The 18,528-nt window shown below is 44.9% G+C and overlaps 1 protein-coding gene across 2 annotated transcripts in view; it reads left to right on the top strand.

Annotated features, from left to right (window-relative positions):
• Nucleotides 1–18,528, top strand: part of MLH3 (mutL homolog 3) — a 32,169-nt gene that overhangs the window by 12,807 nt on the left and 834 nt on the right. For both annotated transcript variants that reach the window (XM_073610738.1, XM_073610737.1), the window contains 7 exons: nt 7,468–7,540; nt 8,151–8,222; nt 10,389–10,494; nt 10,562–10,721; nt 10,804–10,827; nt 11,029–11,101; nt 12,769–12,920. In XM_073610738.1, the coding sequence (XP_073466839.1) occupies nt 7,468–7,540; nt 8,151–8,222; nt 10,389–10,494; nt 10,562–10,721; nt 10,804–10,827; nt 11,029–11,101; nt 12,769–12,920 (660 nt within the window). The remainder of the gene's footprint in view (nt 1–7,467; nt 7,541–8,150; nt 8,223–10,388; nt 10,495–10,561; nt 10,722–10,803; nt 10,828–11,028; nt 11,102–12,768; nt 12,921–18,528) is intronic.

The following is an 18,528-nucleotide window of genomic DNA, read 5'->3' as shown; positions in this document are numbered from 1 at the left end:
GTCCTCCCAGAATACTGCTCTCGCGCGCCCCCTGGGGCGCGCACCCGAGAACTTCCGTGACCGCCGGGTCCAGAGGACCCGGCGCATCACGGATCACGGTGAACGGCCGCTAATCGCGGCCGTTTACCATGTGATCGCTCCGTCAAATGACGGAGCGATCACATGTAAACAAACCGGCGTCATGTCATGACGCCGGTTCCTCCCTCCCCTCTGTGTACCGATCGGTACAGAGGGGGAGGAGCGGGGGAGGGATCGGATGGTAGCAGCGTTGTGGGCTGCATCTGTAGTGCCCACAACGCTGCTCTGTGACAAATACAGTCACATCCAGCCATCCATCCCTCCATGCTCAGCCATCCCTCCATACTATAATACCCCACAATACTCTGCACTACTCTGCAACACCCCACAATGCTCTGCAATACTCTGCACTACTCCCCAATACCCCGCACTACTCTGCAACACCCCACAATACCCCGCAACACCCCACAATACCCCGCAACACCCCACAATACCCCGCAATACCCCACAATAACCAGCAATACCCCACAATACTCCGCAACACCCCACAATACCCCACAACACCCCACAATACCCCGCAATACTCCGCAACACCCCACAATAACCAGCAATACCCCACAATACTCCGCAACACCCCACAATACCCCACAACACCCCACAATACCCCGCAATACTCCGCAATACCCCACAATAACCAGCAATACACCACAATACTCCGCAACACCCCACAATACCCCACAATACTCCGCAACACCCCGCAATACTCCGCAACACCCCACAATACCCCGCAATACTCCGCAACACCCCACAATACCCCGCAACACCCCACAATACCCCGCAACACCCCACAATACTCCGCAACACTCCACAATACCCCGCAATACCCCGCAATACCCCACAATACTCCGCAACACCCCACAATACTCCACAACACCCCACAATACCCCACACTACTCTGCAACACCCCACACTACTCTGCAATACCCCGCAACACCCCACACTACTCCGCAACACCCCACAATACTCCGCAACACCCCACAATACTCCGCAACACCCCACAATACCCCGCAATACTCTGCACTACTCCGCAATACTCTGCACTACTCCGCAACACCCCGCAATACTCTGTACTACTCCGCAACACCCCGCAATACTCTGTACTACTCCGCAACACCCTGCAATACTCTGCAACACCCCGCAATACTCTGCAACACCCTGCAATACCCAGCCATACCCAGTCATACTCGGTGATACCCTGCCATGCGCAGCCATGCTCAGCCATGCTCGGCCATATTCGGCTGTACTCGGCCTCTGTATGTGACCAGGCTGTGGAAGTCTCACACATGTGGTATCGCCGTACTCAGGGGGAGTAGGTGAATCTATTTCGGGGTGTCATTTTTGGTATGTACATGTTATGTGTTCGAAATATTGTATAAATGGACAACTTTGTGTTAAAAAAAAAAAATGTGTTTTAACCACTTCCCGCCCACCGGCCATCATACGACGTCCTTGACTTTGTGTGGGGATATCTGAATGATGGGTGCAGCTACAGGCATCATTCAGATATCAGCTTTTTCAGCCGGCGATTCCCTACACCATAGGAATGATCATAGCGGCTATTCCACTGCTTGATCGTTCTTATGGGAGGCGAGAGGGGACCTCCCCCCCTTCCCGCCGCCCTCCAGTGCTTCTACCGTCTCACCACTACGATCGAAGCCAGGATCGTTTTTTTTTTGTTTTTTTTTTGTTTTTTTTATTTCAGGCTTCCCAGCCTAGAGGTGAGATGTGGGGTCTTATTGACCCCAGATCTCATTGTAAAGAGGACCTGTCATGCCATATTCCTATTACAAGGGATGTTTACATTCCTTGTAATAGGAATAAAAGTGATCAAATTTTTTTTTTTTTTTTAAAAAGTGTCAAACTAAAATAAATAAAGTAAAACGAACAATAAAAAAAAAAAAAAATTTTTTAAAGTGCCCCTGTCCGTGTGCTCGCATGCAGAAGCGAATGCACACGTAAGTCCCGCCCACATATGAAAATGGTGTTCAAACCACACATGTGAGGTATCGGTGCGAACGTTAGAGTGAGAGAAATCATTTTGGCCCTAGACCTCCTCTGTAACTCAAAACATGTAACCAGTAAAAAATGTTAAAGCGTCGCCTATGGGGATTTTTAAGTAGCGAAGTTTGGCGCTATTCCACGAGCGTGTGCAATTTTGAAGAATGACATGTTAGGTATCTATTTACTCGGCGTAACTTCATCTTTCACATTATGCAAAAACATTGGGCCAACTTTACTGTTTTTGTTTTTTTTTAAAGCACAAAACTGTGTTTTCCCCCAAAAAAAGCGTTCAAAAAATTGCTGCGCAAATACCGTGCAAGATAAAAAGTTGCAACAACCACCATTGTATTCTCTAGGGTCTTTGCTAAAAAAACATATATAATGTTTTGGGGTTCTATGTAATTTTCTAGCAAATAAATGATGATTTTTACATTTAGGAGAGAAATGTCAGAATTGGCCTGGGTGCTCCAGAACGCCTGGAGGTGCTCCGTGCATGTTGGGCCTCTGTATGTGGCCACGCTGTGTAAAAGTCTCACACATGTAGTATTGCCATACTCGGGAGTAATAGCAGAATGTGTTTTGGGGTGTAATTTGTGGTATGCATATGCGGTGTGTGAGAAATAACCTGCTAATATGACATTTTTGTGGAAAAAAAAAAAAAGAAAAAAAAAATCTTGATTTTGCAAAGAATCGTGGGAAAAATTGCCAACTTCAAAAAACTCACCCTGCCTCTTACTAAATACCTTGGAATGTCTTCTTTCCAAAAAGGGGTCATTTGGGGGGTATTTGTACTTTTCTGGCATGTTAGGGTCTCAAGAATATAGATAGTCCGTCAGTAATTTAGGTATGATCAATTTTCAGATATTGGCACCATAGCTTTTGGACTCTATAACTTTCACAAAGACCAAATAATTTACACCGATTTGTACTTATTTTTACCAAAGATATGTAGCAGTATAAATTGTGGCCAAAATTTACGAAGAAAAATTACTAAATTTGCTAAATTTTATAACGGAAACAAAGAAAATTTCATTTTTTAACCGAATTTTCAGTCTTTTTTCTTTTATAGCGCAAAAAATAAAGAACCCACCGGTGATTAAATACCACCAAAAGAAAGCTCTATTTGTGTGAAAAAAAGGACAAAAATTTCATATGGGTACAGTGTTGCATGACTGAGTAATTGTCATTCAAAATGTGAGAGCACCGAAAGCTGAAAATTGGTCTGGTTAGGAAGGGGGTTTAAGTGCCCAGTTGTCAAGTGGTTAAAGATGTTACAACCAAAAACATAAATGTATTTTATATATGGATTTTATGTGATAGACCAACACAGTGTTCTCTTTGTTTTATTAAAGATCGGCGGGTGCTGGAGGACATCGAGAAGTGCAGGATCACGTATATATACACAATCCTGTGCACAGCTGCCGCCCTGTAGCAGTAAAAGTGCTATAGGGCAGTCAGCAAGTGTTTAAAGCAGGACTTTACCCATAACAACTTGATAATAAGTAATGTTCTTTTACATCCACCCACCTATAGACATACATTGTGGCCCAGTTTAGATCCGTCTGGAAAACTGACAGAGGGATCAAGACTGAACGCCCCTGCAAAAGGGCCCCTAGGAAAATATACAAGAGCTGACATATCGAACAGTAGATCCAATCATTTGGGCAGCTGAAGTTACAGTGCCTTGAAAAAGTATTCATACCTCTTGAAATTTTCCACATTTTGTCATGTTACAACCAAAAACATAAATGTGTTTTATTGGGATTTTATGTGATAGACCAACACAAAGTGGCACATAATTGTGAAGTGGAAGGAAAATGATAAATGGTTTTCAACATATTTTACAAATAAATATCTGAAAAGTGTGGCGTGCATTTGTATTCAGCCCCCTTTACTCTGATACCCCTAACTAAAATCTAGTGGAACCAATTGCCTTCAGAAGTCACCTAATTGGTAAATAGAGTCCACCTGTGTGTAATTTAATCTTAGTATAAATACAGCTGTTCTGTGAAGCCCTCAGAGGTTTGTTAGAGAACCTTAATGAACAAACAGCACCTTGAAGGCCAAGGAACACACCAGACAGGTCAGGGACAAAGTTGTGGAGAAGTTTAAAGCAGGGTTAGGTTATAAAAAAATATCCCGAGCTTTGAACATCTCACAGAGCTCTGTTCAATACATCATCCGAAAATGGAAAGACTATGGCACATCTGCAAACCTACCAAGACATGGCCGTCCACCTAAACTGACAGGCCGGGCAAGGAGAACATTCATCAGAGAAGTAGCCAAGAGGTCCATAGTAACTCTGGAGGAGCTGCAGAGATCCACAGCTCAGGTGGGAGAATCTGTCCACAGGACAACTATTAGTTGTGCTCTCCACAAATCTGACCTTTATGGAAGAGTGGCAAGAAGAAAGCCATTGTTCAAAGAAAACCAAAAGAAGTTCCATTTGCAGTTTGCGAGAAGCCATGTGGGGAACACAGCAAACATGTGGAAGAAGGTGCTCTGGTCAGATGAGACCAAAATTGAACTTTTTAGCCTAAAAGCAAAACGCTATGTGTGGCGGAAGACTAATGCTGCGTACACACGATGGGAAATTCGGCCAGCAAAAGACTGATGAGAGCTTTTGGTCGGAAAATGTGACCGTGTGTATGCTCCATTGGACTTTTGCTGGCCGAATTCCAGCCAGCAAAAGATTGAGAGCAGGTTCTCAATTTTTCGGTCAAAAAAAGTTTTGATCGGAAATTCCGATCATCTTTACCAATTCCAACACGCAAAATTCCTACGCATGCTCGGAAACAATTCGACGCATGCTCGGAAGCATTGAACTTAATTTTCTCGGCTCATCATAGTGTTGTATGTCAACGCGTTCTTGACGGTCGAAAGTTCAGCGAACTTTTGTGTGACCGTGTATATGCAAGCCAAGCTTGAACGGAATTCCGTCGGAAAAACCATCCGAGATTTTTCCGACGGAAAATCTGCTTGTGTGTACGGGGCATTACACTACACATCACCTTGAACACACCATTCCCACTGTGAAACATGGAGGTGGCAGCATAATGTTGTGGGGATGCTTTTCTTCAGCAGGGAGAGGAAAGCTGGTCAGAGTTGATGGGAAGATGGATGGAGCCAAATACAGGGCAATCTTAGAAGAAAACCTGTTAGAGTCTGCAAAAGACTTGAGACTGGGGCGGAGGTTCACCTTCCAGCAGGGCAACGACCCTAAACATACAGCCAGAGCTACAATGGAATGGTTTAGATCAAAGCATATTATTGTGTTAGAATGGCCCAGTCAAAGTCCAGACCTAAATCCAATTGAGAATCTGTGGCAAGACTTGAAAATTGCTGTTCACAGACGCTCTCCATCCAATCTGACAGAGCTTGAGCTATTTTGCAAAGAAGAATGGGCAGAATTGTCACTCTCTAGAAGTGCAAAGTTGGTAGAGACATCCCCAAAAAGACTTGCAGCTGTAATTGCAGTAAAAGGAGGTTCTACAAAGTATTGACTCAGGGGGGCTGAATACAAATGTACCCCACACTTTTCACATATTTATTTGTGAACAATTTTGAAAACCATTTATCATTTTCCTTCCACTTCACAATTATGTGCCAATTTGTGTTGGTCTATCACAAAAAATCCCAATAAAATACATTTACGTTTTTTTGGTTGTAACATGACGAAATGTGGAAAATTTCAAGGGGTATGAATACTTTTTCAAGGCACTGTATATGTTGATCTTGGCCCTCCCTCCTGTGCCTCTTTACTGGCCTCTTAATGAGTAGCCTCATTTACCAATAGTCTTAAGAGGTGGAAGGGGCTAAGAACATGTTTTACAAGACTTGACCCAGTGTTGGCAGACTTGAGGCAGGTTTGGTTTGACTGGACAGTAGAGCTGCACAATTAATTGTTAAAGAAATCGTGATCCCGATTCAGCCCCCCTCACGATCTCTATTGCAGAGTTTCCCAATTCTTTCTGTAACAAGTGTAGAGAGTTCTCTGCTCACTCAGCTGTCAAAAGAAAAAACTGGGCAGTCTGCCAAGTTTTTAACATTGTCTGTGCTAGTAGATAACTAGAAACATTGTAACTCTTCCTTCTTAGATCAAAGGGATAAACTTCTGTGTTTAAATGCAGGAAGTTTAACCACTTAAAGCGGAGTTCCGGCAAAACTTTTTTTTTTATACCAGCATAATGCATTATTAGTATTAAAAACGATTGTGTATTGGATGGATACTGAGAATATATTTTTTAATACTCACAACTTTGTAATTCTTCTGGCCGTTGCCATGATCATTGTGGGCATGTGAAGCCCAATCCTCATCTCTTCCGGGAATAGCAATGTAGAGGTGCATGCTGGGTAACCAGCATGTGCCTTTCGATCTCACGCATGCGCAATTCTCCGGCGGCCATAGCGGCGATTGTTTCTAAGTTGACAAAACAACGGGCTGCGACGGAGGAAGGTCCCGCCCCATTGTTATGGCAACATAGATAACCATATCTTTGATCAGCCCTAAATCGTGTCATTTCCTGTTGGGAAATAACGCAATTTTTGCACACAGTACTGCCCACAGACTCCTGGGAAATGATGACTCACATTTCCCAAAAGCACAGGTGTGGGAGGAAGTGACGAGGAGCGTCGCTTACCAGGAAGTGGAAGATTAGGAGCACTACATAGCAACAAGGCGTTTCTGGTAAGTTTAAAAAAAAATTTCCTTCCAAATGTTTCTTCATAGGTTTAAAGGTCTCTGATAATGTAAAAAAAAATTTCAGGGTGCAACTCCACTTTAAAGTCTAAACCTTTTTCTGACACTTGTTTCTTACACAGTTAAAATCTGTATTTTTTGCTAGAAAATTACTTGGAACCCCCAAACATTATATATATATTTTTAAGCAGAGACCCTAGAGAATAAAATGGCGATTGTTGCAGTATTTTATGTCACACTGTATTTGCACAGTGGTCTTTCAAATGCATTTTTTGGGGAAAAAATACACTACAATGAATTAAAAATAAAAACGAAACGATAAAGTTAGCCCAATTTTTTTGCTTAATGTAAAAGATGATGTTACGCCGCGAGAATCGTGAGAGAATCTCACTTCTATCTCACTTCTGATCTATCTTCTAAGCAAAAAAAAATTGTGATTCTCATTTTAGCCAGAATCATGCAGCTCTACTGGACAGATATTAATTGTCTGCAATTTTAGTAATTCCAGTATCTTAAAACTAGGTGCCGATTGGTGTGAATAAAAGCTGGTGGAGAGTAACAAAACTTCATGGCCAGGAGCCACAGAGGGAATGTTTAGGAAACATTAGAGCATGATGTTAGTGCGAGGAGATGCTGGACTCTAGAGCACTCTGATGTTATGTCACATTTATTCATATTCTTCTTTGCAGGTTCTGCAACAAGTGGACAATAAGTTCATTGCATGCTTGGTTGACACAAAGACTGAAAGGGCAGAAAAATCAGGTGAGGACATGGGGACAGGCAGGGCCAGGTGAGGGCAAGGGAGGCGGCAGGGTCAGGCGAGGTCCTGAGAGCAGGTGGTGTCATCTGAGTGCCTGGGAGTGGGTAGGGCTAGTTGAGAGCCTGGGAAAAGGTAGAGTTAGGCAAGGTCCCAGGAGTCAGGTGAGGGGAGGTCCTAGGAGGTAGCAGAGTCAGGTGCAGTCTTGGAGGGGCAGAGTTGGGTGAGGGCCTAAGAGAAAGGTCCAGAGGTGGATGAGGGCCTGGGAGAGGACTGGGCCAGGCAAGGTCCATGGAGTGCAGCAGGGTAAGTGAGAGCTTTGAGTTCATGAGATATCTGCAAATCATGGATGTCACCTAAGGAGGAAATCAGAGTGACAACTGACTTTTTTTTTTTTTTTTCACAAAGGCGTCGGCTGTAGCTCATATAGCAAAGTTTTCTTGCTTCATTGCACTGCAAGTGACAGCAATACAAAATCTATCTTTGGGGACTCCAGCAGTTAGACTTCAAGCCATAGTTCCTGGTCCCCCCCCCACACTCACTGACTCCCACCAGAGACTTCTCAGATAGAATTATTTGAATCAATTTTGTCTTTTCTAAGTGTGAGTTTTGCAGGTGGGAACCTCTTGGTGTTGGTGGATCAGCATGCAGCTCACGAGCGGGTGCGTTTGGAGCAGCTAATTGCAGGTAAAAAAAAAAAAATGTATTCATCCTCTCTCTTCCAACTATTAAAGCGGCGCTCCACCCAAACGGGGAAGCTCCGCTTGTCTGCCTCCTCCCCCCTGCACATTTGGCACCTTTTTGGGGGGCAGGGGGGAGCAGTTACCTGGATTTGACAGGTACCTGCTCCCACTGAGCCGGAAGTTCAGCCCCCCTCCTTCCCCCACAGCCTTCTGGGACACTTCATAGGTCCCAGAACACTGCAGCCCATTCACAAAGCGCAGTAGGAAACCCGGCTGTGAAGCCCCTAGGCCTTGCTGCCGGGTTCCATTAGCCAAGATGGCGGCACCAGCACCCGAGAGCCAGTTTAAGAATCGGCTTGGGTAAGGACAGCCCTGGATGCGGTGGGGTGGGGGGGCAGAATTCTTCTTTAAAGCAGAGTTCCACCCATTCTGACATGTTCCTCAGATCACACGCAGTACAATTCTAAATGGTTATTCTATTTTTTTTATACTATTATTTCCAAATACCTTTTTTTTAATGTACTTTCAGTCCCGGCCACGTAGGCAATTTAGTCATTAGGCGATTCCCTTGGTTTCATGGGATATCAGCATCATCTATCCCAGGAGTCTTCAGGAAGCCTGGGTTCTCTGCTGATTGACAGGTTGCCATAACAATGAGGTGGGAACTTCCGCCACTGTTGCTATGGTAAACTTGTAATCAACAAAGCGTGACATGCAGTGTCATTACTGTGCAGGCGTGAGATCCGGAGGTGCATGCTGGGTAGCCAGCGGCATGGAAACCTGGAAATACACGGGAGCAGGCTTCAGATGCCCACATCTTCAATGGCCACCGGTGTTCTATCGAATAGTGCCCTCCGTCGAAAGGTGCATGCCCAGTGCGGAAGGCCACTCCAGCTGATTTCCCGATCAGCTGGCGCGACATCAACCATAGCGCATGCGCACATCGTAGGAGCCATTTTTTGACGGGAGATACCATTTGACAGGCAGAATTGAAAGCTATGCAAACAGCGGAGGGAGACTGTAGTTGTCAGATTGTGCATCGCTGTTGCGGGGTGCGTTGTGGCTGTGTTGCAGGGCGGGCTTTGTCTGTGTTGCAACCCGCCCTTAGACACAGGCAAAACCCGCCGTTCAATACACCAAAGCCGCGCTGCAACACAGACACAAGCCAACCTTGAGCACCCTGTAAACCCGCCCCGTAACAGCGAGGCACAATATGACAACTACGGTCTCCCTCCACTGTTTGCATTGCCTTCAACTCTGCCCGTCAAATGGTATCTCCCGTTGAAAAATGCCTCCTACGATGTGCGCATGCGCTATGGTGACGTCACAACAGCTGATCGGGAAATCAGCTGGAGTGGCCTTCCGTACTGCGAATACGCGGGCACTTTTCAAAGGAGGGCACTATTCGATAGAACACCGACATCATGTAAGAAATTACTGATTTATAAGTAAAAAGTATGAAGGCAGTTTTTACCATATGCTAATTAAATAGTACTATATATAGAGTACTAAGAATCAGGGGGGTGCTTTTATTAAAAAAAAAAAAAAAAAAAAAAAGCTTAGGAGACTGGAGCTCAGCTTTAACATGCACCTCTGATGCCTCCTTTATCACACACAGGGGCTGATTTACTTAAACTGGAGAATGCAAAATCTGGTGCAGCTCTGCATAGAAACCAATCGGCTTCCTTTTTTTTTTTTTTTGTCAAAACTTAATTGAACAAGCTGAAGTTAGAAGCTGATTGGCTGCCGTGCAAAGCTTTACTAGATTTAGCACTAGTTTTAGTAAATCAACCGCACAGTGTATACATTTGCCGGCACACCATGGATCTTCAGGTTGTGTCCAAACTATTTTTTTATTGAAGCATGATCACATGACAAACAAGGGAGTGCAACATTTCAGAGCATCATCAAGCAACATCAAGCATTCCTGATGAAGGGGTCCTGCGCGGCTCTGAAACGTTACACTCTCCTGTTTGTGATGTGATCTTTTTTTTTTTAATAAAAAAATAGTTTGGACTCAGCCAAAATCCATGGTGTGCTGGCAAACATCTACACTGCATTGTGCATGCTCCAGTCTCTAGCTGGTGGTTGCTGCAGCACCCATTATTTTAGAGCGTATTTCAGGAACGTGTGCGATGGGAATATTCTAGGTTAACTTTATCACTCACAGACTCCTATGAGCCAAGATCAGAAGACGGTGGAAAGAAACTAAAGGTTTCCATGGTGAATCCCCCGCTAGAGCTGGACATAACAGAAGAACAGGGCCGCCTCCTCAGGTATGTCATGTTGTTCATCTCCCGCTATGGTTCAGTTTCTCCAACTCATGAAAACCTCTTTGTACAGGATACGCGCAGGTGCCCTGCAACGGGTTGGACTGTCCCTCTCATTTCCTGACAGCTGCTCATCCCGGGTACTGGTCAGCGAGATCCCCCAGTGTTTTGTGGAGAAGAAGGTCAGTGAAACACAACGGAGGAGAGCGATGGTGGCCAGGAAGATGGTGGAGGTGAGAACCAGCAAAATGTGGGCTGATTTGCTTAGGGGACTTTGAAAGATGACTTTTACTGATCTCACTTCTCTGTTTTCAGGAGTTTCTGCAGGAAGAGGTGCAGGTGAGTCTCAGGGACACAAAGCTGTTTGTTGTAGGAAGCATATAGGATTGAGTAATGTGGTGTGCAGCATGTCTATTAGGCAGCAGTATGGTGTGTCTGCTGGGGGTGCAGTGTCTGTACAGCACATTTATGTCAGGCTTTGGGGAGGGGTAGATTATCCTGTGACAAAAGACTCAGTTACTTCTCTCATTTCTCCCTCAGCAATCTCCAGGAGCTCCACTTGGACCTCTTCCAGGGACAGTTTTAAAGGTGCTGGCATCACAGGCCTGTCATGGTAAGGACAGTCTGCAGTGTTCGAGGTTCCATGGGGGTACAGAGGGTGTTACTTAATAAGCCAACTGTACAAAAAAATGACAACCACCCCAACCTATAACTGGCCTTAGTAGCAAAGTGCACATGGAAGGGCAATGCACATCACAAACAAAAAGATTTCTCAGCACACTTACCAGCCAGCCTGCAAAACAACCAAATTGGCCCTGTCTAACAGTTTATGTTAAAAACAGAGGGTTTTGTTTGCACATATATGCGTAAGCTGCATGTATATACTGTATATACTGTGGTCCTAACTCTAAATGTTCAGAGCCTCCATATTAGGAGCACATATAAGAACAGATAGATTAAGGGCAGGTATGCGTGGAAGGAGCCCACCCCTCCTTAAAGGCACAGGGATACATGTGACGCCCAGCAAAAGCACAATAGCAGCGAAAGCATCCAGTGTGCATCCCTGCACCGAGTTTAGCCAACTGTACAAAAAACTGGCAACCACCCCAACCTATAACCTCCTACTATGAAAGCTATGGAAATTTAGCCTTAGGACCGCAGTATATACAGAGGTCCCATGGCGTGGGAACTGCGGCTTCCTCAATATTTGCATATGTGTGCAAACAAAACCCTCTGTTTTTAAAGTAAAGTGTTAGACAGGGCCAATTTCGTTGTTTTGCAGGCTGGCTAGGAAGTGTGCTGGAAAATCTTTTCTTTGTTTGTGATGTTATTTAAAAAGGAATTTTAGAAAGAAAGGCTATACCCAACATGAGGTGCGTATGCCATGTGAATCAGGGAATCCCCATAAACCAGGGGTGCCCTACCTTTTGAAGAGCAAGGGCCACTTAAGCGACTTAGTAACCAGTTGCGGGTCACAATGAGCGGAGTGGCAGATGACACGTTCGCGTCCACTCTGCATATGCAAAGTGAGCACAGACACATCCCACTCTACTCTATGGGCCCTCTGATCCAATCAGATGGAAGGGGATGGATCCACTTCTGTTTTTTTTTAGCAGATCAGATTAGAGGTAGGCGGGTGTAAAAGGACACAAGTCTGTTTACATCTGCTGCTCCATAGAGGTGAATGGAGGGTCCGATTGGGTTAGACCGATCGTGTGAAGGGGGCCTAAGGCTGCTTTTACACTGATGGTGTGCGGTCTACCCACACGGTCACCGCGGGTGCAGTACACCTGTGGTTTTCCTGTGCTTTGCCATAGACTTCTGTTATATTCTACAGGCGTGGTGCACTTTCACTAGATAGGAAGATAGGAAGCTTTGGCTTATGTGGCTCTGCTGCGCAGCTTCTTTCGCTACCACTGGCTTCATTCACAACACTGATGCTCTGGCATGGCAGTTCGGCAACCTGCAATATGGGCTTGCCAACCTGCCATCCCAAAGTAAGAGGTCACGGGCTACATGTAGCCCCCGGGCCACTGGTTGGGCACCCCTGCCATAGACCTTTGTTTGGCAGACAACCAAGTCCGACTAAGACTGCCTGTTGGGGATCCTGAATTTTACACATGAAGACCTCTGGATTAGGGTCTCTAAATTATGTACAGAATTACATTTACTATACCTAAACTGGGAACCATTTCTTGGTGGAGTTCTTCTATAGCATGTGGTGATGGGAAAAGAGAGTTGCCCGTATGTCTGATATGAATTTCAACTTGTTTTTTGTAGGCGCCGTGAAGTTTAATGATCCTCTGAGTATGGATGAGTGCCGACACTTGGTGCGCTGTCTGGCACAGTGTTCCCTGCCCTTCCAGTGTGCACATGGAAGACCGGCCATCCTGCCCCTCGCAGATCTGCTTCACCTGCAGTCGGAGGACCAGGTATTCTAACAGCCACCCACCATTCTCCCAACACCCATGGGGGCTACACATTGTACCTTGCTGCTCAAACGATTTGTTCTAGGGTGAATATTATGTCAGCAGGCCTAAAGCTTTATATCCGGAGCCAATGAAAGTCTAGAAGCCCAACACTCATATTACCCAAACACAGTAAAACTAAATAGACCAGGGGATGACCCACTTCTAATAACCAGAAAGGCATATTGGTTCACAGCAAGGGCACAGACCAACAAAGGGTGGAGCCACATAGTGAGGAGGAGCTTATATAGACATGAAAACACAGTGGGGGGTGGGGTCACACAGAGAAGGAGGAGCTCTGATGATCACATAGGGTCAGCTAATTATAGAAATTAGGATGTGTGCTGTATTGGGCTTTGTATGCCTCCACCTGACACACTGGCCAAATTGTTGTACATATCAGCCAACAAGCGACTAATAGGATTTTTAGCCACTTGCCGACCAGGCCTTTTCTGGCTCTTTTTGTTTACAAGTTTCATCAGTATTTTTTGCTAGAAAATTACTTATAAAGGCCCGCACACACGATCAGAAAATTGGAAGTAAAATTTCGTCCAATGAACGATCTGCCGATTTTCGGATCGTTAGTATGGTGCTTTCGACGACCGACTATAACATTTTGTCGCATGTGAACACAACGTCCAATTTTCGTTTTAATTAGTACAGTTTTTGTCCCAAAAAAATCCATAAGATCAAGACTACGCATGCTCAGAAACGAAAGAACTTATCGTAGATACTAAACCATTTAACACATTACATAACTTCTGAAGTTGAATTTGGTCGTACGAGAATTTTCATATGTTGGGTAACCTCTTTACTTTCGATATGAGACTAGCATGCAACAAAAAACTGACGAAGATTAGTCCGATAATCTGATCGTGTGTACACGGCTTTACCCCCCAAACGATATATATATATATTTTTTTTTTTTTAGCAGAGACCCCACCCTAGGGAATAAAATGGCAATCGTTGCAATTTTTTTCACACAGTATTTGTGCAGCCGTTTTTCAAACGCAATTTTGTTGGAAAAAATACACTTTAATGAACAAAAAAAAATCAAAACACAATATATACCCCAATATATTTGTTAAATATGAAAGATGATGTTACGCTAAGTAAATAGATACCTAACATGTCACGCTTTAAAATTGCGCGCGCTTGTGGAATAACGACAAACTACAGTACTTAAAAATCTCCGTAGGCGGCACTTTAAACATTTTTACAGGTTACCTGCTTAGAGTTACAGAGCAGGTCTAATGCTAGAATTATTGCTCTCCCTCTAACGTTCGCGGTGATACCTCACATGTGCGGTGTGAACACATTTTACATATGCATGCGCAACTTACGTATGCATTTGCTTCTGTGCATGACCACGGAGGGATGGGGGGACTTTCATTTTTTTTTTCTTTTTTTTTTTTTACACTGTCCCTTTTTTCTTTTTTTTTATCACTTTTATTCCTAATACAAGGAATATAAACATCCCCTGTAATAGAAGTAAGGATGACAGGTCCTCTTTATGTAGAGATCTGGGGTCTGGGAACCTTTAAAAGCAAAAGCTAAAAAAAAAAAAAAAAAAAAATAAAGTTTACTTTATCATGACGTTGCTCCGGTCCTCCAAGGCCAAAGAGGCAATCGGAGACAATATGGTCTCTGTTCGCCTCTGTGACCAGCCGGTGTTTGTTTTTTGAGCGCACCGGTGAAAATGGTAAGCCCGAGAAACACTGGTGGGAGGTAGGGGTGCAACGGATCAAAAAACTCACGGTTTGGATCGTTCCTCGGATCAGGAGTCACGGTTCGGATCATTTTCGGATCAACAAAAAAAAAAAATCCCCCCCAATGTAATATCCACAATCTCCCTATTGGCAGGGTATTGGCAGGGTATATTGGCGGGTATATTGGCAGGGTATTGGCAGACTATTGGCAGGGTATGGCAGAGTATTGCAGCAGGGCATTGCAGCAGGGCATTACAGCAGGGTATTGCAGCAGGGCATTGCAGAGTATTGGCAGGGCATTGCTGCCATCCGAACTCTCCCCTCCACTGTACAGATCAGTACACAGAGGGGGGAGAGAGGAACCGGCGTCATGACGCCGGTTTGTTACAAGTGATCGCTCCGTCATTTGACGGAGCGATCACGTGCTAAACGGCCGCCGGGTGGAGCAAGATGGCCGCCACTCCGGAGCTAGCCGAACCCGCGGCCTTTCCTATGGAAAGGTGTCCCGATCCGCGGAGGTTGATCCGTACGGGACATCCCCTCCAGTTGCTTCTGAAAGCAATCCAGCGGCTAATGAACCGCTCAGACCGCTTTCATGAGAAAGCCAGCCGAAAAAAAAATACTGGGGTTGTGGTTGACAGCTTCAGCCATAACCCTGGTAAACCACTTGCTAACCGCAATGTACATATACGCAAGTGGTTATACTTACTGTAAAACAGAAAATTATAATATACTTACCGTAATTTTCTTTTCCTGGTGCCAATCCATGGCAGCATACTATCTATCACAAGTATGCTGCCATGGAGGCACCAGGACAATCCTTTTCTTGGCTGTTTTTCATCTTCCTGACAGGAGTGGCACCCAGTGTGATCTTCTGCTGCTGTACCCCATCTGCTTCAACGTTCGATATGTTGTGCGTTCAGAGATGGTATTCTGCATACTTTGGTTGTAACGAGTGGTTATTTGAGTTACTGTTGCCCTTCTATCATCTCAAACCAGTCTGCCCATTTTCCTCCACGTAAATGCCGCTCACTGGATAGTTTCTCTTTTTACCACCATTCTCTGTAAACCCGAGAGATGGTTGTGTGTGAAAATCCCAGTAGATCAGCAGTTTTTGAAATACTCAGACCAGCCCGTCTGGCACCAACAACCATGCCACATTTAAAAAAGCCACTTAAATACCCTTTATTCCCCATTCTGATGCTCGGTTTGAACTTCAGCAAGTCGTCTTGACCACGTCTAGATGCCTAAATGCATTGAGCTGCTGCTATGTGATTGGCTGATTAGCAATTTGTGTTATCAAGCAATTGAACAGGTGTACCTACCGGTAATAAACGTATGTCATAGCAAGTGGGATCGACTGCCTGAAGGTCTAATCAAGTCCATCGGTACTGCCAGAAGACCAGGAAGCGTCCAAAAGTGGCTGATGCATTTCAAGGGCGAACCCTCTTCATCAGAGCCAGGGTAGTGAATCCCTCCCTGGCTCTGCTGAAGAGGCTTCGCCCGTGAAACACGTCAGCCATTTTTGGACGCCTGCTGGTCTTCCAGCAGTATCAATGGACTTGATTAAAGCCTTCAAGCAGTCGATTCCACTTGCTATGACATGTGTTTACTTATTTTACGTTTGTGAGTATGTTTATTGCTAATTTTATCTTGGAATACATTTGTATTAAGATATTGCGCTAGGTCAGTGCGTCCTTTTTTTAAAAAGTTTTTCAGTCTGTGTATACCCATTGTCCTGAAAGGGCAGCAAGACCATTGGCGCTAAGATAGGATTTTGCACTGTGTACCCCTGGGTTAACCAGTGAGAGCGCAGGAGAATGTTTATTTGTACCTAATAAAGTGAGTGGTGGGTGTATCAAACTCATAGTGAGCAGCTTCCAAGCGTAAGGCTGGCCATACATTATACAATTTACTTTGGATTTACCAAAACCATATAATATGAGATCAAATCTAAACACTTTCAATTTGTATGCAATCAGGCAGGCCGTCATGACATTGCTTTCGGTCTAGGGTGGAAGAAAACTCTCCTTTTTTTTAAAAAAAAAAACATTACGTTTCCCCCTTCTCTTGATTTGATGCTTTCAAAGGTAGGCGGAGTGATCTGAGCAGGGCTTTTTTTTTCTTCTCAGACAATAGGTGCAGGAACTCCCCCTTTCCGAGTCACCCCTTTTCTCTGTCCATACCCACCTCCGAGCACCATCCCTTCTTTCCATCCCCTACCCACCTCCCAGTACTGCCCCTTTTAGACAATACAGAACCAAGTATCATTTTGTGTTTCTAAGACCTGTTATCTCTTTTTATTTTCATCACAAGGGATGTTTACATTAGGGGTGCACATCTTCACTGGTCTCACGATTCGATTACGATTATCTGGTCAACGATTCGATTCAATTTTGCGATGCATCGCGATTACTGACGCGCTCCAATTTCCTAGGCGGCCCTTCCTCCCTGCAATCTTCTGGGACACATCACAGTTCCCAGAAGATTGCCTGGCTGTGCAGGACAGCGCAGTAAGACAGGCGCACTCGGCTGTGAAGCTGCAAGCTGTCACAGCCGGATGCCCACAGTAGTATTGCCAGCGCAGTGGACAGGCAGGGGAGAGAATGGAGGGTTTGGGTGGCCACGCCGCTGGATTGTGGGACAGGTGAGTGCCTTTTTATTAAAAGTCAGAAGATACACTTTTTTTGAGCTGCTGACTTTTAATAAACAAAAAAAATTTACGAGGCGGCCCCTCCCTGCCAGCGATCTTCTGGGTCCCAGATGATTGGCTGGCCAATGGCAGAGCGCAGTGCGGCTCGCGCAGTCTGCGCCCGGCTGTGAAGCCATAAGCTGTCACGGGCAGGTGTCACTGCCCACAGTAGATATGACGGCGCAGAGGAGAGGGAGAGGAGCGAGGCTCCGTGCGGCCGCATCGCTGGACCGTGGGACAGGTGAATGTCTGATTATTAAAAGTCAGCAGCTACACTTTTTGTAGCTGCTGACTTTTAATAAACTAAAAAATGGGTTGGACTCCGCTTTACGTAGTGCACTACAAGGTACAGGAATTCACACACACGGCTGCTGGGAGGTCAGGAGGGATTACAATCCACAACTGACAAACAGCCCTGTGAAGTTCCTGTACTGTCTCTGTGATGACATTTCTCTGGGCTCCCTCGTTTGCACCTTCCAGCACACTAGGAGTTAACACAGTGGAATGTGCAAACTGGTTGGGGGGGGAGAAATAATGTCAGCACAGAGCACATGTAGGAGACAGTGTAAGTATAATACAAACACATTTGTACTCTACATACAGCTGTTAAAATACCTGCGTGGTAAAAAATGCAGTTATAATCCATTAAGTGCCCACCGCTGTATCTGCATTTTAAAATTTATGCAGCTTCATATCTTATTTTTCAGTCTGTGTATATAACTGTTTTTGTCAAAATGGCTTTTGTTTAATAAATGCAGTTGTAATCCATTAAGTGGTGACCGCTGTATGTGTTTTTTTTTTTTTTTTTTAAATATATGAATCTTCATACCTCGTTTTTTTAGTCTGTGTATATGACTGTATAAGCCGCTCATGTGACTGCTCAGTCCAGCCCGCATCTCTCTCCTCTCAGTCTCATGTCTCTCCTGATGTCAGTGGGAGTTCTCAGCCCCGCCCACCAACTGTAGCTATCAGATCAGAAGAGAGGCGGGCGGGGCTGACGTCAGGAGATACTGAGAGGAGAGGGGCGGGCCAGACTGAGCAGTCACATGAGCGCCGGGATATACAGGTATATACACAGTCTAAAAACGAGGTATGAAGCTACATGTTTTAAAAAAACCCACATACAGCGATCACCACTTAATGGATTACAATTTCATTTAATAGCAAAAGC

This window comes from Aquarana catesbeiana, linkage group LG13 (assembly GCF_042186555.1).
Source record: "Aquarana catesbeiana isolate 2022-GZ linkage group LG13, ASM4218655v1, whole genome shotgun sequence".
NCBI lineage: Eukaryota > Metazoa > Chordata > Amphibia > Anura > Ranidae > Aquarana > Aquarana catesbeiana.
The sequence above is the reverse complement of the archived record's forward strand: the minus strand, read 5'-3'. Positions and strand labels throughout refer to the sequence as shown.